Consider the following 22,063-nt stretch of genomic DNA (forward strand, 5'->3'; position numbering starts at 1 on the left):
TAAATGCTAAAAATCATAATATATTATGATTTTGGTTTCGTTTTTTCTGCATTTCAGAAAATTACGTGACGATTTTAGATTTCAACTCACTCATTCACGATGACTCTGGAGAGATTTCGTGTTGATATAATTCTGGCGTCCACACTGGTGGGAAAAAGCACGTGAAGTTTCGGCTTCATTGGGCCCAGTGTTGTCCGAAGAAACGCTAACGTCGTTGACGACAACGATGCCAAAATAAGACATAAACCGACAGATTTCCATGGCGGAAATATGAGCCTAACCTCAGTATATGATAACATATGAGTATGTACGGTTTCCATTTCTACACCCAACTAGTACGGTTTTCTGTTTTTAATAATAAATAAATGATGATACTGATTTTGATGTATTTATTCATCACCAGAGAAGACACGGAACTACAGACACAGTCAACAATACCCACGTTGTGGGAGATAACAAACAATAGTCACGTGTCCAACATCACTGGAATATTGCCACAGTAAATATTACACTCACTCCACATGATGTGGAGTTCGATGCTTGTGCGTATTTCGACAACACCGCCTGAAAATGAATGTGGCAAACATTTCACACATCTGAGAAAATAATGAACATGGCAATCTTATCATTTACATATGTACATACAATACACCCTTGTTAACTAGAACTCAAATGCTTACATATCGTTAACGATTTAAGTTTGAAAGGAAACTTGTTAACACGTCTTACAGAGTCACTTCGCTTATGTCGAGTTATTATTTGATGATTTCGAGTTATCAAGGTTTCTCTGTACAATATCATGTACGCCTATCTTTGGTACAAGCAATATAAGTAATATGTACAATACGTAGGAATGATACTTTGCACTATAAACATAACAAAAAAATAATAACATCTAATAACAAACCGGCATCCTATGAGATAAGCAATCATAAATTCGGACATAAGCACCAAATCATTCTCAATTTTGAGCGGCACTTTAAGCATTCTCAGTAAATACGATACTGTAACTCAAGCTGTCATTTACAAAAGGAACATGCTGGCATTCAAAATGTTCTGAACAAAACCGATTTGGAATCATGGATACCTTTCAGCACATGCTTTTCTCCTCAAGATTGATCCCATCATTTCATACTAATCTGATAGTATCTGTTCCAAAAGTATTCATCATCTTTGATTGTGTCCATGAGTCAAAACTTTTGTTGAAAATTAATCTTACAAAGACCTTTCCTTCGGTGGAGCAAAAACAGTTTCTGGCTCAGGATCGGTTCATGGCACCCGTTAGTATGCTTGTCTGGTATAAGTTTACATTAAACATTTATAGACAGCCGGTTATGTAACTTGTCAGTCAGCTCATAATTTAATATTTCTGGCACAAGATCAATTTATTGTACAAGTTAGTATGGCTATGTCTGGTCTAAATTTACATTAACATATTTATAGACAGCCGGCAATAGCACATAATTTAATGTTTTAATATTTCACATGATCTATAAGAAATTTAGTCAAGATTTGGCCACCTCCTGGTGAGGGTGCCCCAGACCAGAGAATACAATCTGATCGCCCATTGTAGCAGAATGTTCTTTAGCTTTTAAGCGGAGGGCGTCAATGCTGGATTTTCTCATATCCAAACTCTCGTTTTCAGCCGAGACTCTCGATGGCGCGAGATTTAAAGGGGACGATGTCATGGCGGCCATTTGGGATCCCATGAACATGTTTTGAACGGGGATGTTTCCAGCCGTAACCATGTAGTTAGACAAAAGTCCACCGAAAGGGGTCACAGCTTTTCCTTGGAAATATTGAGACTGCATTCCTCCAATGTGGTTGATTGCAAGCATGGGGCTGATTCCTGTCAGATTGGGAAACCTGGCTGACCAGAAGGGGTCAAGGGTCGATTGCAGAGCCATGGGTGGAGCTCCTAGCGGGGGGAGGTCGGAGAGGGACTGGGGAGATTCTCCAGAGAGAAAATTAGGACTTTCTCTTCCCAGAGCTTTCTCTCTCTTTCTCCACTTAGCTCGGCGATTTTGGAACCAGACCTGCAAATAATAAAGCAAGCGTGAAAATTGTTGCTAGAAGATCCCGATTTACGACAGAAGCAGGAAATGTCAGATTTACTAGCAACTACTGCTACATTCCGAGATTATGATCCACAAATACCAGAGATAGAGACGCAAAGCTCATAATTGGCGCAAATTGAAAAATGGATTCCATATATTTGTCAGAGGCGCTTCTGACAGCAAAATGTGATGTTTTAGAAGGGGAAAAATAATTTGGGAGGCTGCTTTTAACTCCTTAAAATTGCGGAATTCAAGACGAAGAAGCTAATTTGACTTGACTGTGTGTCTGTGTGGGTGGAGAATTCTCTTGTTTACGCATAGTATGGAAACTGCAGGGACTTTGGTTATATTCTTACATTACTAATGCAGTGTTGTTTTTCTGTGAGGTAATAAATTACACATTTGCTTTAGCTTTAGCATGATAGTAAAATATAATTTGAATTCCCTGAAAAAAAACCCCATTTTATTGGTTATAATTAAAAATTTAAAATTCTTTGATAAAAATCTTAATGTTGGTTGTTATACAACGATACGTTACCAAACAAAGCTTTATTTTACAATTTTAACAAACGGAAAGGAGACGGTGCGGTGTTTTGAATCTAAGATTTTATTTAAATTACAATCAAGTTAATATTTTATAAACATTTCTGTTTGTAAACAGAAATTAAATTTGACATAACTATAAAGAATGTCAAATGAAGCTATTCTATTTGACAAACAAAAACCAAATGTTTGCTGCATGGGTGATGAAGTAATTGTATTACGATCATAATGAAAATTATTCGTCGTCCTATCAGCAGTATCGTGGAATCGAACGCCCGGCTTCTCGCCCAACTAAATCTGGCTGTAGAGGCTGATCACCCTATTATCAATCTTACTGCCAGCAACAAGACACAGGCTCTTCACCACAGAGGCAATTACTTGGCCAAGCAAATCCAATCATTCTCTAAATGGCTCCCGAGGCCACATCACGAATATGTCAATACGGCAGAGACCATGGAATCTATACAAGTCTTCACATTGCGCAGTAGAGTCCGATAAAGTCCGACATAGCATTCTCTATCATCGTAATTGTTATCACGATTTAACTACATAATGAAAAGAGCCATCAAATGTAATTACATATTCCTGACCCAAGAGACTCAGATTAACCAGGAAATGATTCTGCAAGTTAATAATTTCGAAGAAAACATGAAATTTCGTGGTTTGGAATTTGAATTTATTGTCGTGATTTTTTTTATTTTTGCTCTTTAAGTTTCTCCCAATCACCTTTATAAAACATGAAAATCAAACCTTACAATGTTTTTTGACAAGGTTCATTTGCCGCAACGTGAAGCTTGCCAGTCATTAAGCTTTGCGTTTACATAAAGCGGATTGGGGCTTTTCTTTTAATCAATAGTGTTTAAGACAAACGCGGCTAATTTGCAGAGTTTGGGCAAAACAAACTAAAAGTCCGATCCGGTTTGGGAGATGCCATAGTGTCGAAAGGCTTACTGGGATTTTGCTCGATAATTTCTTGAGAATGAGGGCAACACTACCAGCCCAATGGCAGCAGCGTCACCGGATATAGCAAAGCACTGTGGGAAATCTCTCTTGTTGTATTAAGTGATAATCCCTTTTCAGACTTCTCCCTTGCGAGAAGTGGTGAACTGTAAGTTGTCAGAATGTTTGGGAATCAAAAATGACGTTCACAGTAAGCTGGAGTGGACATCGTTACCTTCGAGGAACACATGCGATGGGGTGATATGACTCTATTTTACTACTTTTCATGCAACAAACAATATATAATGTACTGATTTATTAGCATCCTACCAACATTTTATGACAATCAAAATGAAGGTTAAATATATAAGAAGTACAGTTTAAAACAATTACATGACAGAATCCGATAGAAGTGTTAAAGCGCATGGCCTTGTTTAGTACATGTATTTCATATTGGACAGCAATAGAAAAATAAGGTATTTTCTATTCAGGAAAGTAAATGTGTGAAAGCGATCATTTATGTGAAAACTATGATTAAAGGTCTAGGTGGGAGATTGGAAACAAAGATACAGATATGAAGTACCCAGATATGAAGCCAGGTGTTATTTTCTTAGACAATGTGTTATTTATTTTACGAGATTAGATGCACTATATTTAACCTTACGGATTTTCAACATTATGAAGTGTCTCCTGGTGATTAGGTTAGTGTTGAAGACGGTACCCGTTTAGAACTGAATCGCACCAATGCACTAAGGTGTATCTGACCTCGGGGTGAAACCTTAGTAGCCTATTTTCACTTAATGATCAAACTGATTACTTTAATACTTTAATTAGGGAGCTGGGTAGACATCTCGACTCTGACAAATTAAGACGAAGGTTGAAACGTGAAGAGGGGCAGATACAAAGCGTCCGAAACGGAACCCCCCTCATTAGTCCCTCTCCCTGCTGCGAGAGACAACCCGGACAAGAGGCCATCATCCACCCGGAATAACCTGATTGGTTGGCAGGACAATGGGTGCTAGCGATAGGGGAGATCATGATACCTCTTGAAGTAAGAAGAAGGGTTATTTGGTAGTCAATTAGATGATTAACGCTCGGGAGTGTGAGACAACCCCTAGGGTGGGGAACGGGGTAGGGGTACCGGCTACCCACATGAGGATTCTAAAGCACTAATGAGCTCTTCGACTTTCGGCGTTTATTTCATGATGCTTTAGTGGAGGGGAAAGAAAGGTTTCATTGGCACCGTCTGGGGTTACCGGACAAAGTCTTCGTCACGAAATTACCCCTTCAATGGGGGTTTTACTGCATAACATCTTCATAACACCTGTGAACTTGTAGCCCATTGTTGGCTACTAAATACACCTTAAGCCATAGTGAGATCATTGTTCTGTAATACTTTATGACTGAACACATGTAGTGTTGAAGATAGAGTTTAACCACAGATTACAAGTCATCAATTGTTGTTGATGAACTGATCCTTAAACAGAACTATGTCGAAGAGATGCCACCGAACTATAGTTCGGATTTGTAGTCTCCTTGATGTCGTTCGAATTTTATGATTTACAGTGGATTATCAAAAGCTGGGATTGTTATCTTTACATAATTGTTCATGAATGCAGAATCACCGAAACGGGGTTTGTTTTGCGGCATGGAACAAGGAAACAATAGAGTACACTCTACAGAATATCCATTAAAGCTTATGTGAGACTCCATACCACTTGAACTGAAACAAGTAGACCCCCTTCTTTCCTTGCCACGGCAGCTTAAAACCTTTCTTTACACAAACTTATTGACTTTTCACATGCTTTCTCCTGACTGTGTGCAGTTATCACACAGTGTGTGATCGGAAGGACCCGGTGTATATTCAGAAGAATAACTCTGAGCCTTCTCAGATAAATCATTATTTGAATTGTGTTTTTAAACTACCATTTCATTTTTTATCCGAGTTTATCCACCTTTGCACTGTATGTTAATCATTCGAGGAGTTCGTCTTTACATGCATATTTATGATCTTACTTTTGTTTCAGTTATTATTACGGTAAATGATCCCTTTGGAAAGGAAAATTGTAAAGAAACGATCTTGACACCCCTGTCAATATAATTTAATTGATATAGACTACTTTGATTGACTTCGATGTGAAATATATAACAAGAAACGTGAAAGACAGAAAACAACCAGTCTCGTTTATCCACCAAAACAGCAGACTGACGCTTAGTATATGTATATATGTATACATAATTTTGATAGCACAAAATACACCATTTACACATAAAAGGAGCCACAGTAACACTGGAAATTCAGCACCTGAGGGAATCTAGACTTCATTTAGGGTTTTGGCATTGCAGAGAGTAGGCATTAAGAAAATAATGTGGTTCAGAGACTGTGGAGAGACTACCGAAACAGATTCTTAATAACACGGGGGTGAAACACTGATGAACAAATAGCGGATATTAAAGTTGACACCAGGCGTTCGTGCAAAAGAGTGAGTGAATGAGTTGGGTTTTACTCCGCTTATAGCGATATTCCAACAATATTACGACAGAAATGATTTCACACATTGTAATCAACCCTGGACTCGAACCCTGGTTTTCGGCGTGATGAGCGAACGCTTTAACCAGTAGGCCACCCACTGTCCTGCGCGCAATAGAACATCGAGTGTGCATATTTACCTGTACTCGTGCTTCGCTGAGTTCTAGTCTCATAGCCAGTTCCTCCCGGGTGAAAACATCTGGGTACTGGGTCTTCTCGAACGCCCGCTCTAGCTGATGCAACTGGAACGTCGTGAACGTGGTTCGACTACGCCGGATTTTTCTGGGTTTGGATCCGTTGTCTTCAGCCTCAGAACCAGTGACATCAATACCTCGACCCTCATCAATCTCTTCTATGGAAGATTCGTCTTTCACATCCCCACGAGGGGACCCGTAGCAATCTCGACCCTCATCATTTGGGGACCCGTAGCAATCTCGACCCTCACCGTGGGGAGAACCATAGCATTCCTGCCCGTCCCTCTGGGGAGAACTGTAGCAACTGTCCCGGTGGAGAACGTTAGGGCTGTGTAAGCGTGTCTCGGATAGGCAACGTGGCTGGGGAGACCCTGATGAAAAATATTAAGTTCTTCACGAAATGTAACACATTAATGCATGGTGACAGAAATAGTCAGAAATCTTTGGAAAGCATGTTCATGTTTGATTGTTTAGTTGTAAGCCTAAGATTAGTAAAACATTTTTCTTTCACCCAAAGCAAAAATTGCGCTAATATAGTGTTATTTTCTAAAAGCCTCGCTTTGTTACAGATACTGGTAACGAAATCGCCTGTTGAGTAATCTCGATAAAGTATTTCTTAATTGAATATTTTGTAACAAAATCAATGGAAACATTTTCCTTTGATCGAAGCAAGTTTGTTGTCTCTTCAGTGACTTCTTTGTCTAACATTTGTTTCCATTTCAAATAATTTGGATAAAAAACTGCCAATTAATGAAATACACATTTGCTTTTGACACATAACCTTGCTATTATGTGTTACCCAGCTATGGAAGACAGCTGATGAATATTGCCTAAGTATTTTGGTAATTGTCCCTCCATAGATAAATTCACCTTAGGTATGAAACCCAGTGATAAAACACTCACTTTAAAAGTAGGCAAATACACCAAGAAAGGTTTATGTTTCTACAAATGAGATCTATCGTGTGCATAAATGTAACGTTTTTATTATTACCTTATATAAACTCACATAATTCATATTCTAAATTATCTGAATGTGCTCTATATCACAATATGTGATTTATGACAATAGACGTCTTCTAAGGTTGTGTTGCAGGTACGTCTCTGCTCAGTGTTGCTACAATTAATTAATCAAAGTTATACAAGTAATGCCTACATATGCATTTGCGTATTTATCTTATAGTAGTTCGAGTTTTAAAAAATATACTCGCGCCATTCTTTATGCACATGTAAACAGATTCCATTTTAAAAATACACTGCTAAGTATGTAACAAGCTATCTAGTAAAACAAAACGTGTCATAATATTCTGATACATCTATATTCAGTAAGAAAGTATATGCTAATTTTCTAGATGATTATAACTGAAATCTTTAGTTTTGAAAACGTGTGTTTACTTTCTGTGAACACTATCACAACAATTTGTTTAGATTATTTTTTTCAGAATAATAACAGGTGCTTTGAGAAGAAAAAGAAGAGCTTTGTTCAGAATTTACAAAATTATGGCCTCATGCCCGAGAGTATGATTCAATAAACAAAATATTTGCACAAGGACAGATGAAAATTTACGATATTTAAGATATTTTTATACAGGTAAATATAGTTTAAGATAAATTTCAGCATGTTTTAGGCGTTTAGCATTCTTTGTTGGATGGGTTTGATGAAACTTTGGCAACCTAAGCAGACTAGCATTGTATTTTCTGAAATCAGATAATAAATATACAAAGTTTTCTAAACTTAAATTTCATGTGAAGTGAATTACAAAACTGTCTGGAGTGAAAACAATACCTCCAAACTCATAGTTAAAATTACTGTTTTTTTTGTCAAACTTGGAAATGATGCAAAAACAGTGCAATAACAATTACATGTATAGTGGACAACAAAATAAAGAGGTGGAGTCACGCACTACTCATTTGGTTTCGAGTGGGTTGTTAGACTAAACCCTATTTTATTTGCAATATTCTTAATATCCATGTATTTCAGAAATTCAAATTATAACAGTGTCACTGGTTGGCAGAAATGTAATTTTAGGTTCAGGTATCTTGTACGTGAGGAATTAATAGATAGTACTTTGCAATAAATCTTTGTTGCCATTTTTAACAATGATGAAAGTGTATTAAGTAGTTAAAGCGGTAATTGTTAACGAAGGCTCGATAGATAGAAATGATACAAATCACATGAAATATCATTGCCTATTCTACTTCACAAACGTTTGTATTGACATCGAAATTAAGATTTCCAACCATGTCAGCTTTTAGGTTAATCGTACTTAGTGTAGGATGGTATATATGTCATTCAAGTTACTTTCATGATAACGTAACGATACATAAATGAATAGCGAAAAAGAAAGAAAAAACATCGCTAAAATGCAGTTAATAACCAAGCAAAAATATAAGATAGATATTAAGAAAATATCACCTACATTTAATCTTGATTCATAACACTACAATCTGCAACTGAAATAATTTCAATGCACCTGTTTTGAAAAAAAACAACCCCCAAATAATGAAAGAATAACTCACCGTGAAGACGTAAATCACAATTTGCATCAGTTGCACTGTTTTTAGAGGGACTTCTACCAAGGATGCTGTCAATACTATAAGACTTCATCTTACGCTGAGGAATCGGACTGGATGTATTCTGTTCCGTGTCGGAGTTGGGAGTCCCGTCCATACCGTGAAGCGAAATATAATAAATCCAAACTGTGATATTGTTCGGTGCGCTGGCGATGTGACTTCACTGAGAGTTCTCTGAAATGTTGACTGCACACGCTGCCTTTGCCTTTTATCTGAACTAACGTGTCAACTCATATCACGAATACTTTGTTAATGTAATTAGCGCTGCATTGGTAATCTTCTAATCTAATGTTTGTTTGCAGAGCGAGTCAAGAAGCGAACATTTCTAACGGGCGCGCTGATTGGTCGAACATCGCTTTCCTGAACCCGATGATTGGCTGCTCGCCATTTCACGCCGACTGGTCACGAATGATCTTATTTGTTGGACTAAGTAGATAATTTGCGCTGAAGTCTGAACATTGATTTAGCCTTGCTCGCGATCAGGAGGGCGGGGCTAATAATTGGGATCGTATTTCCCTAAAACCTGTCACAAACTAAAGCGCCTCTCTATCGCAGCTCAGGTTGAATTACAGAAGAAATGAAATGATTGTGTATAGAAAAGCCTGTAGCTAACCTCCATGGGGGTCTGCCATAATCTCCCCTCTCGTACAGTGGCGACAAGCCTATGACTTCATTAGCACCAACACCCCTCGGCTAAAATCTTTTGTCATTTTTCATCCCCGACTGATTCCCGAAATTTAACAGAAAAGCAATTTTTCACCTTTAAGTTTGTTACTAAGCCTCACGGTGGGGGAAGGGATTTCATTGAGTATGTGTATGTCAACCTTGTATTATTGACTTGAACATTAACTAACACAACACTGCTCGTCCTGTGGTACTCAGTAGGTATCCAGTGTGATGAAGTCGGAGTGTCATGAGAATAGCCCAATACTGAGGGTGGAGCATAAAGTTTTGGATTTTTTTAATGAAAGAGTTGGGCAGTAGAAGGTTGTTAAAAGGCGTTGTTGGATTGTTTTCATGCTTGTGGAACTGGAGTAGAGATAGACTCTCGTGTACTTTCTCCCCCTCCCCCTCTTCGTGTGTGTGTGCGCGCGCAAACACACACACACACACAATTCTGAAAGTAACAAATAACCGCATTCAAATCGGAAAGGACTCACAGTAAGTCGGGTGGACTTACTTCATTTACATAACTAGTATTACAGTGAGGGCACGGTAGTTGGGGAACTGATGTGATTCAGATGTTGACTGAATACACTGACCAAGAAATATTGCCAGTGAGTTGGGTTTTACGCCGCCTTTAGCAATACTCCAGGAATATGATAGCAGGGGACATCAGAAATGGGCTTCACACATTGTATCCATGTGGAAAATCGAACCCCAGGTAATCGGCGTAGCGAGAGGACGCTTTAACCACTGGGCTACCCCGCCGCCGCGATCTATTAGCCGTCACTTAAGGCTCTAACATGCATAGGTGTACATTTGTAACATGTCCCATAAAAGGACGCCGTATAGTATGCCACCTATTAACAGTCGGTCAGTTTATTAGCTACAATTCAGTTTAAAAACAGTAGCTACCTTTGACATCAGCTACCTTTGACAATCAGGAACAAACCTTTCCTCCAATTCTAAATTTTACATTGGTGATATAAGGGCCATCTGACTATGGCGGTCTTTGCAACACACGTTGAAATAAACTCCATCCAGTGTTATAACAACATCATTTAACCAATTTGACGAAAACTACTCTCATGTAGTTTTCTTTTCCTTTATGTGATAGGCTGTAACACTCACGGGTCCGTTTCAGAGTGGTTTTGTGTTAAAACAAGTTTATTACTGCATTATAAAGCTGGTTAATTAAATCTGTCGAGTACAATCACATTGCGACAGGTGAAGAAGTGGGGAAACTCTCCCTCATTCTATTACACGTGCTGTTTAAAACACGACGTAGTCTGTTAACGCTCTTTATGAAAATCATCTCAGAAAAGGGATATCATTATCGCCAGGAGAAGAAACTTATCTTCCTGGTTTAAATATATAGATGCGTAATAAAGAAGATAGGATGAATAACGGACTCACATGCATGAACATTAAATTGGCGATTATGAAAGACGAATTATCACAAACGTTCACTAATGTATCCATTGGCGAGTTTATATTCTTTAGACAGCACATGGGGTTTCCTGAGTTTCGAGAATGAACCTTTTGCATTAATAGTTTCATGGTGGTTTCGAAGTGTTCGTTGCATCATGACGCCCACGCCATACAGGGACACACCATGAAAAATGGTCACTGCCGGGTGGAGCGATGAGCGATGTGAATATTTCTGTTATTCGTATATGTCTGAATGTATGAATTTGACTAATTTTGGAAAATATGATCTGTTGAGACCGCCTTGATTGGAAAATGTATTTTGAAAATCAATGGAGAGTGTGACTCGGTGACAGCTGGTGTGTACATGAGGGGACGAGCTAAAGTGCAGGGTATGCCAGGGCGTGCATATGTGTGTGCATGCGTGCGTGCGTGCGTCTGTGAAGATCTGGGATAGAAATAATCTTCAGTAGCCAATGCTATTTGTAAGAGGATCGAGTGGTCAGGCTTGCTGATTTGACTGACAATGTTATCGCACCCCACCTACGAAGGACGATGCTCATGCTGTTGACCATTCGATTATTTGGTCCAGAGTCAATTATTCACAAACCGACGCCAAATACTTGGGATATTGCCGAGTGTGGCGTAAACCTAAACTAAACTCAGTCACTCTCCAGCTTAGCGCTGTCTGAAATACAAACGCAAAATTAAAAAAAAGTCCAGATTTTGCTCAGGTTCAGATTTTGAATCCCCATCTCAGTTAAACAGCTTTTCAATTTAAATGTGACTGCTGATTAGTTATATTTTGCATAGACAAACACCTATTCTCTGACTGACAAAATCTTCATAAATCATATTCATAAAAAAATAAATTTAAAGGATTCCAGATGCATAATTCATTTGCGGTGGTAATCTACTTGCCAGATATTCTAGACTAGCATCTATGTCTAGATGCGTTAAGGTATATGTATTTCAGGGTTTGTATGAGACTAATATTCTGAGAGTAAGAGTTTAGCTAAAAGTTTACGTGTATGAAGAACACGGGAACTGTCAAACCGAACAATTTCATTGAGAATGAAACGGTGGATAAAGGTTTTCTCGAATGATTAGGGAATAAGGTTAATTTCAAACGCATGAGTAGAAACTAGATAGAATTTTAATGCATAGATATGTTGGTGATGATGCATCAATGATGACTGAAAAGATAGAAACGCGCATGGGAAAAACTAGCCACTTCCATCCATCCTCTGAATCCATCGGGGTGCAAACACTCAATAACGCCTAACTCCCCAGCATCGACACAAGAGGCCGTTGTCTGATAGCAGTGAGGGTGTCGTTGCTGTCGACACCAATCATTGGTTCTTCCCTGTGTCACTCCCGATAGGCACATTATGAGCTGATAACATACTACATCCTTAGGCTGTAAGTTTACGTTTTTGAGATTCGGTAGACGTCCCGATAGGCTTATATTATCGTTTGGGGCATGGTCGTCCTATGTTGAACACAGGCGGAACTACATGGCGAGCGTTCGAGTATTGTGACGAAACTTTGAAAACGCGGTGTGGATTTGTGTTGCATATGTCGTGCAAATACAGTATTTTGTGATTCCTGCGCATAGCTCTATATGTTGCATGATACTGCTAATTGAAAAACCCAAGCTATGTTATATATCTAATGTAATCAAATCGACGCTGTACACAGACCGATACGGTACTCCTTGATACTTGATACGGTACAACATTTCAAATAGTATATATGAGAGAGAGAGAGAGAGAGAGAGAGAGAGAGAGAGAGAGAGAGAGAGAGAGAGAGAGAGGGAGTGGTGGTGGTGGTTTAAAAACTACCATGGAACGACATTTAACAACCCTTTCCTTCGTTAACGAACGGAATCTCTGTCACATATCCCAGATTATAATATAAGTCATGATATCTACTTAATGACAGATTGATAGATGGCTAGCTTGAGAATTTCGTTAATATTGCAGGTGTGATTTGGAATATAACAGATAGAATAATTATGTATAAATAAAACATGTTTTGCTACTTTGAATTCTTTAAAATATAACGAAAAACCATGTTGAATTAGGACCCAGCAGTTTATGGCATGTCTTGCTCGCATGCCAAGATGGCGATCGTTGGCGCAATCGATTCGTATGAAATGATCTAACACGGCATTGACAGACCACATCAACACATGCGCTGCTAACAGTTAAAAATATATGATGAAACACAGATAATCACCAGTAACAAATTTATGCAAATAAAAAAAGTTTCTGACAGCTCCAGTTAATGAAAACGAAAACAAATTCCAAGTTGAATTACAGAGGCTATTGTGTAGGTGTCAGGACCAAATAGACATTGATTGTTAAACAAACTTGTCGATTACACACTGACGCGTGGTCAATACAGCATTATCGCCCGACTCTGCTGGTTTCCTCATTAACTGACCATTCAGCTGGCCAGTTCTTGGGACATTCATTGTACCTATTTATTTATCTCAGTTTATTTGTAACCTACACGAACGCTTGTTATCTAAAAATAATATGGCGATCGTTGGTTTGGTGCGGAGTCCTCATTCATTGTCGTCGTTGCGTTGTCAGTTTCAGTTATATTTGAAATACACGTACACTTGATATGTATTGCACTCTGATACTAAGTTTTTCATGACGATGAAGTAGTAGATAAAAGACGTATTTGCGTATCGAGTTATTATAGGGTGAGAATCAATACTTCATACGTCATCGGATGATAGTGTGAAAAATATGTCTGAGAGGGTAGCTTGCCGTAATAGATTCTTTTGTTAAACTTCAACATGCATCGTTCTTTGTCTCTTAATACTGAATGTAATTAGACAAAATATTGATACACCTATCATATACAATACCAATCTTGATGGTGAAATAATAAACAAGTGCCGCTTACATGACTGAACACACGTCAATCATCAGACATAGGAACACAAGGTATATGCAAAAGGCTTAATATTTTATTCAGGTGAAATAATTGTCGACTTTTACGAAATGTGCTATTTGGACAAACTTTAACTTTACTGACTCTCACCTTTGAGTATTGCTAGATGCCAAACACATGTATGTCTGGGAAAGAAACATGTTTGATTCACATTACATAACACATGTAAATTGATTTATAATGTTTAGCTATTTTTATATTACACACACAGTGGGCCAGACTATGGATCCAATCATTTTTTCTTTAAGGTAATTATATATAATTAAAACATTCCTTTAATTCGTTGTCACTAGAATGAAAGGAAATATAATCCTCTAGTTACACCTGGCCTCTGTGAGGCAATGGCCTCTATCAGTATCTGCAACTGGGAAAACAAAAGGAGAATTATAGAGATAGCTAGGTAGATATACTGTTTGAGTTTCCCACTAGCGTGTAATGGCTACAAACACACGCGGATCGGCTTAGCTGAAATGATCGTGAGAAACGAAAAAGCAAGTGTTGGTGATTCAAACCGGATTACCTGTTAACCGTGGGAAATTGAAGAAACAGGGTGAGTGTTTAGTACCCATCAAACGCACAGGTGGGGCATAGATAGATAAATAGATAGATAGATAGATAGATAGATAGATAGATAGATAGATAGATAGATAGATAGATAGATAGATAGATAGATAGATAGATAGATAGATTATGTCAGTAGTCGTGGACATTTGTATATAGAAGAATATAATGAGAAAACCCAAAATGATGAGTCTTGGCTTCTTAGAAAAGCCAGATTTACGGATGTCAACTTCTTTATTGTGAATAACAGGTCGTTTCGGAGCGTATGGCTGCTCCTTCATCAGGTCAGCATGCATACGTTCCCGTCGTGTTATTCACTATGAAGAAGTTGACGTGCATAAATCTTGGTTTTTCTTAGGTTTCCACTTCTACACGCGCTTCAAAGATTTAATCTTGACTTCTGTTTACCCAAACGCATTGCACTGAACGTACACGGCAAACCAGTGGTGCAAAAAAAATATTAGAGAAGGAAAATCTTACACAAACACAAGAAACACACATACCCCAAAACCAACTAAACGAAAACAAAACGAAAAAACCCCCAACAAAAAACAACCAAACCAAACCAAACAATAAAAAAACAAAACCAAAAGCAATAAGCGAAACAAAGCAGACAAACCAAGCAAACAAACAAAACAACCTATAAAAAACACCACAACAAAAACAAACTCCAACAAAAAAAACAGCAAACACTGAATAGGCCACACATTCCACGTTAGAGAAGAATAATGTATTGCGACCCCAGTCTGTTCAGTGGAGCTTATACAAGGTGCACGCTTACAGTACTCACTTGGAGAGACTGCTGGGAGTCATGGATTTCAGCCAATGGCGTCCTTCCAGTGGTCTTTGGAATTTTGTTCCGTAACACACTGGCAGCGACCAAAAGACCATGGTCGCCAGTCTTTGCGATGACTTGTGTTTTTCACCTTTTCAATAACACACTGTGACTTGCCACATATTTCTGATTTGCATCGGTTGTTTTAAGGGAGATTTGTTTCAGTCACTGAGTGAGTGAGTTTAGTTTTACGCCGCACTCAGCAATATTTCAGCTATATGGCGGCCGGTCTGTAAATAATCGAATCTGGACCAGATTATCCAGTGATCAACATCATGAGCATCGATCTGAGCAATTGGAAACCGATGACATGAGTCTACCAAGTCAACGAGCCTGACCACCGATCCTCTCACGACAAGCAGAGTTGCCTTTTAAGGCAAGTATGGGTTGGTGAAGACCTATTCTACTCCGGATCTTCACCAGTCTGTTTCAGGGTCAATACGACAAACAAACTGGAATTGGCAAGCATTGAGCATTGAAAGTGCGTAAGTGTAGCTCCTGCGAAATGCCGTCATCGTACTTGGTGCTTGTTTCACACTGTTTTGAAATGTTTTTGTAGATGTAGATGATTTATTGTCCCCACTGAATCTTTGAAAACATTTTTACCCGCTACCAATGCTTCTAACAAACAAAATAATTTGGGGCTTTTTACTAAGAGAAACCAGAAAGATTTTTCAAAGAAGCAGCTTGGATTCCCGAGATTATTTAAGGTCCCTGTCGTGACAACGTCAATACAAAATACCTCTTCCCCTGTGTCTCTGATGTACCTGCATGGATGCATCATGGACAACTCATCTAGAGTTATCTCCCATAGTAGCTGTCGTGCGTGAGACAATTTATCATGTCTTCCTAAATAACATGCTAATTGCTGTCGACTTTGCCTCTGCAGAGCCATCACAAAAACAATATTAATCTAGCTAATAATGAGCGAAATTCAATATACTTGAGTTATAATATCCAACACAGGTAGGAATCACGGGCCCAGTGGAAGAGAATTACATGAGATAAAAGCCGGGCACCCATTATCATTTCCGGGCGGCAAATTTCCCGCAGCCACAAGATTCCGCTGGTTGCCCAACAGCCGTAAGAACAATACGCTCACTGCTGGCCGGTACGGCGCAAGGTGAAATTTTGAATGTGATAGATAATATCTGAAAATGGGAAGAATCTTTCCGCGGAGTTTGTTTGCGGAAGCTCGCTAATGTCTCCTCTTCAGGGTACTATCTAATCTCGTCTAGTGGTTTCCTCTGTGGAGCTTGTCCACAAATACGTGTTCAGATTCTTGGCTATCATATCGCTTGTACTGTCTATAAATCACCGGACTGACGCTCTCCATAATATCTAACTGCCTGTCGCATCACTGCTAATGCATCGTTATTGTTCCTTCAATTGAACACAATTGGCAATTTTACCTGGCGTCTTTCTACTCAAGTACGTACATCGGTGACATGGAGCAGTTTTGAAAATGACCAAGTTTCTCATTTTTCACTAATACACTGACACATTGCGTGTGTTAGGAGAAATGGATTAGTGGTAAATAAATCGGGTTAGCTGAATTGATTACCTTGCGGGATATGAACAGTCATATGTTTTAGCACCATTAACGTTGACGTTGTCATGAGTATGACAAGGAGAACACGTTTGTCCTATTTTATTTTGTCTAGTTTTGAAGGATATGGAACAATTTAGGGTTAAGAAAAATAGATTTTTTAGGAATATGCTCAGGAGTTTACCCTGGCTTCAGTAAAGGTAACTGACTAGTTCTTGTGCAAGGAGGCTCCGGTAACATTCTGAATTAATTTTGTCAAATCCATCTTGCAAGTGAGTACTTTTCTTTGTGAGGCAAAATGTGTGTGTGTGTGTGTGTGTGTGTGTGTGTGTGTGTGTGTGTGTGTGTGTGTGACGGTGTGTGTGTATGTGTGTGTGTGTGTGTGACGGTGTGTGTATTTAAGTTTATTAAAGTTTGCAAACGTGCGAAATTAAACTGCGCCCCAGGTTAACTCGTCAATGCCGTCGCCGATGGCATAACTGACGTCATTCATGACAGTGTAATCGTCATATTTAAGTCATACTGGTCATGTTTAAGTGGACGGGCATGGGTATCGGTGGTGACGTCATTGTCCACCTACCTGTTTGTTTGTTTCTTGTTTAATGCCGCACCCATTTCCAGCAGCATGGTGGCAATCTGTAAATAATCGAGTCAACACCATGAGCACCGACCAGTGGTGATACGATGACATTTGTCATCCAAGACAGCGAGTCCAACGATTATAGTGTGGGGTGGCATCGCTATGAAGGAGAGAACCCCACCCAATTTGTGCAAGGGTGTGTTACTGGTCAGTATCAACGGTACAACATACGGCCATCCTCGTTGTCCAGCTAGTAAGGGTTCGACACTTTGTTTGTCAGGACGACAACGCACGCTCTTACCCAACACTAACCGTTCTTACCTTGCACTGATGTTCATCTTCAATTCTTCACATAATCTTATAGGAGGCAATGTGCCGGGACACGTCCAATACTGAACACATTTGGAACATTTTAGGAAGACGTTTACGTCAACGTCATCTGTCGTCAACTACGTTCGGTAAACCTGGACCGGCACCTCAAAGCGTGGTGATTCATACATAGTATGCTTTCGGTAGTATGTTTCATATATCGTGATGGTACTACGCACTACCTATCCAATTTGAAATTCTACATCTCACCACTATCGTTGTTCATAAGCTGTAATAACATCTATCATGCGTCATTTCCGGTTGTAGTGTGTTCACGTTTCGTTTATTACCGCCATCCTAGTATAACGAGAATATCGCTAATTATGTTAGAAAATGAGGTATTTCGAGAATCCCATACCCTTTTGAAGACAATATTTCCGATCAAAGACAAGAAACAAATCAATACGGATGATGTGTACTTTCATTTTCGTCGAATTTCAGGTTTAATATATGTGGATAGTCTTTCTGTCGAAAGATATCTAATCGATGGTCATATAGCTCTTATGCTCATCATAATTGTCTTTATTCAAAAACATGATATCATTTGCAAATATTTTGACCAATCCGATCTTCAAGTCTGTACTTACTTTTAATCTGCATGGGCTCGGAATTAAGTGACTGGTTCTGATCCTATAAAGGGTAAACGCGGATGTCATTCACTTGGGGATACACAGGATCAGTAACACTGGTGTGCGTGCGTGCGTGCGTGCGTGCGTGCGTGCGTGACTGTACTCGGGAATGTGGTTGCGGAAGGGTATGGGTAAGGGTGTGTTCGTGAGTGTGAGTGTGAGTGTGAGTGTGAGTGTGAGTGTGAGTGTGAGTGTGAGTGTGAGTGTGGGGATGAGACTTTCAGAACCGGTTCGCTGAAACGTCGAAGTATAGTTTAACAATTTGGCCACACCAATGCTATTTCCGAAGCTTTAGAGGTAGATCGGGGCAAATATTCAGCGCTGCAGTCAACTGTTGCCGTTTCAATCAAAGAATAACAGGTTAATATACAATAACCAGATGTATGGTACTCTATTAACTAACTACTGATCATATCGACGCGGACAGGCCAAGGACAACCTTTGTTGAAATAATTAGAGTTCAGTTTCCTAAAAATTATGTTGATAAATTGTATCAATAATCGGTCAAATCAAGACAACTGCACTAATGATCCCTGCCCATCAATCACAATACACAATTCACCCAGTCACTCGAACACAAAGCAACCATGACATAAAACCATGTGAACTTTGCGGCATATCTGGGACCGCCACGTGATTCGGTAATGCGAACATATTCTTCCGGTGTCGGGTCGGGTATATCGGGGAGATTTGCGATACAGTTAACAGCTGTTAGCCGATAAATGAATCTATTAATGCTGTAACTAGTGTTAGGTGTGTATATTGTAGTTGGTGGTGTCGTAGGGGTGACGGTGGGGTTACTGGTGATTAGATGACACCAGCAAACGTCCCTTTGACTCTATTGTATTCTCGACTTGCTGCAACTGTCATTGCTGACAATTGTCTGTGGTAATTGGAAATACACAGCTCCCGCTGGACGCATGAATCACGTCAGTTAGCTCAGCGGCCGAAATTACCAAGCATTGAATCTCCCCTTTGTTTAACCCTCTTCGACAAATTCCCGTTAATAAACTGACAAGGCAACAAGTCAGTTACGGCCCTCGCCATTAATCTGGTAATCGTGGAGTCAGCAGGTGATGATCAATTTGCCACCTGGTGGCGAAGGGAGGAACTAGAGTGATGACGTCACAACACTCCAACACGGACACAAATGGATCGATACTGGAAATCTGGTGGAGTTAGCTAGCTTTTGTTAAGTGATTTTCTCGAATTTTTCTCATTTGCTTTCTCTCACGTGAACGAACTGACGCTTCTCGTTAACTAATTTTGGTGATTGAAATTACCAGAAAAGACTCAAAGGAAGACGTATACTATTAGACTTGAGGCAATAGCACAAGACATTGTGTAGATGGCCAAATTATACATCGATACTGTATGTCATTCGTCTTTTACTTTTAATCAGTGAACAATTATTGACTTTATTTGTGGGTACAGGCGATTCATAGCAGTCATAGTGGTTAATCATGTAATTACTGGGATGTTAAGATTTGTGGTTGAGCTAATCACTGAAAGCATAAGAATCGTGGTTGAAACCTGGAAGGCGAGGACTCATGGTCGAAGTAATTACTTGAAGGTTCAGAATCGTTGTTGAAGTAATTACTGAAAGCCTAAGAACTGTGCTTGAAAGAATTACTTGAAAGATAAAATCATTGTCGAAGCAATTGCTGAAAGCATAAGAATAGTGGTTGAAACCTGGAAGACGAAGACTCATGGTCGAAGTAATTACTTGAAGGTTCAGAATCGTTGTTGAAATAATTACTGGAAGGTTCAGCATCGATGTTGAAATAATTACTGGAAGGTTCAGAACTGTGCTTGCAGGAATTACTGGAAGGTTCAGAATCGATGTTGAAACAATTACTGGAAGGTTCAGAACTGTACTTGCAGGAATTACTGGAAGGTTCATAATCGATGTTGAAATAATTACTGGAAGGTTCAGAATCGTTGTTGAAACAATTACTGGAAGGTTCAGCATCGATGTTGAAATAATTACTGGAAGGTTCAGAACTGTGCTTGCAGGAATTACTGGAAGGTTCAGAATCGATGTTGAAACAATTACTGGAAGGTTCAGAATCGTTGTTGAAATAATTACTGGAATGTTCAGAATCGTTGTTGAAGTAATTACTGGAAGGTTCAGAATCGTTGTGGAAACAATTACTGGAAGGTTCAGAATCGATGTTGAAACAATTACTGGAAGGTTCAGAATCGATGTTGAAATAATTACTGGAAGGTTCAGAATCGTTGTTGAAATAATTACTGGAAGGTTCAGAATCGTTGTTAAAATAATTACTGGAAGCTTCAGAACTGTGCTTGCAGGAATTACTGGAAGGTTCAGAATCGATGTTGAAACAATTCCTGGAAGGTTCAGAATCGTTGTTGAAATAATTACTGGAATGTTCAGAATCGTTGTTGAAGTAATTATTGGAAGGTTCAGCATCGATGTTGAAATAATTACTGGAAGGTTCAGAATCGTTGTTGAAATAATTACTGGAAGGTTCAGCATCGATGTTGAAATAATTACTGGAAGGTTCAGAACTGTGCTTGCAGGAATTACTGGAAGGTTCAGAATCGATGTTGAAACAATTACTGGAAGGTTCAGAACTGTACTTGCAGGAATTACTGGAAGGTTCATAATCGATGTTGAAATAATTACTGGAAGGTTCAGAATCGATGTTGAAACAATTCCTGGAAGGTTCAGAATCGTTGTTGAAATAATTACTGGAATGTTCAGAATCGTTGTTGAAGTAATTATTGGAAGGTTCAGCATCGATGTTGAAATAATTACTGGAAGGTTCAGAATCGTTGTTGAAATAATTACTGGAAGGTGCAGAATCGTTGTTGAAATAATTACTGGAAGGTTCAGAATCGTTGTTGAAATAATTACTGGAAGGTTCAGAATCGTTGTTGAAATAATTACTGGAAGGTTCAGCATCGATGTTGAAATAATTACTGGAAGGTTCAGAACTGTGCTTGCAGGAATTACAGGAAGGTTCAGAATCGTTGTGGAAACAATTACTGGAAGGTTCAGAATCGATGTTGAAACAATTACTGGAAGGTTCAGAATCGATGTTGAAATAATTACTGGAAGGTTCAGAATCGTTGTTGAAATAATTACTGGAAGGTTCAGAATCGTTGTTAAAATAATTACTGGAAGCTTCAGAATCGATGTTGAAATAATTACTAGAAGGTTCAGAATCGATGTTTAAACAACTACTGGAAGCTTCAGAATCGTTGTTGAAATATAGGGCCGTCTCCTATTCTCGAGGGATTCCTATTCTCGCGGCAAAGACATTTTCTCCCGAGGTCGCCGATGCGTGATACATAGCGGGTGTTTACATCATTGTCCAGTAACTAGGAAAAAGGCCCAAGTTTGTGAATTATCAAAATTTTGCAGTGTAACGAATATTCGTGAGTTGTAACCAACTTGGAAAGATCGTAACTTTCCCCCGCTCTTTCCGATAAGATCCCCCTTCCTTACATCTAATACCGTTAGTTTCCCATTATGCCGCGAGAATAGGAGACGCCTCAAAAACTCGGCGGCGGACGACCATGTTTTTCATCGAGCTCAAGTGGGATAATACACCTGATGGATCAAGCAGTTGATAGATGCACATGTTAGAGTGGGGATCTCTTCATTTAAAAACAACA

At 39.1% G+C, this 22,063-nt stretch overlaps 1 protein-coding gene across 1 annotated transcript; it reads right to left on the reverse strand.

Moving 5' to 3' along the window:
- Window positions 1-374: 374 nt before the first annotated feature.
- LOC137278288 (retinal homeobox protein Rx1-like) lies at window positions 375-9,018 on the reverse strand. The gene is made up of 3 exons (XM_067810535.1): window positions 8,781-9,018; window positions 6,210-6,634; window positions 375-2,036 (listed from the first exon to the last, which is right to left on the reverse strand). The coding sequence occupies exons 1-3, from the start codon at window positions 8,929-8,931 to the stop codon at window positions 1,506-1,508; spliced, it is 1,107 nt and encodes a 368-aa protein (XP_067666636.1). The 5' UTR covers window positions 8,932-9,018; the 3' UTR covers window positions 375-1,505.
- Between the last annotated feature and the right edge of the window lie 13,045 nt (window positions 9,019-22,063).

Source organism: Haliotis asinina, chromosome 3, assembly GCF_037392515.1.
Source record: "Haliotis asinina isolate JCU_RB_2024 chromosome 3, JCU_Hal_asi_v2, whole genome shotgun sequence".
Taxonomy (NCBI): domain Eukaryota; kingdom Metazoa; phylum Mollusca; class Gastropoda; order Lepetellida; family Haliotidae; genus Haliotis; species Haliotis asinina.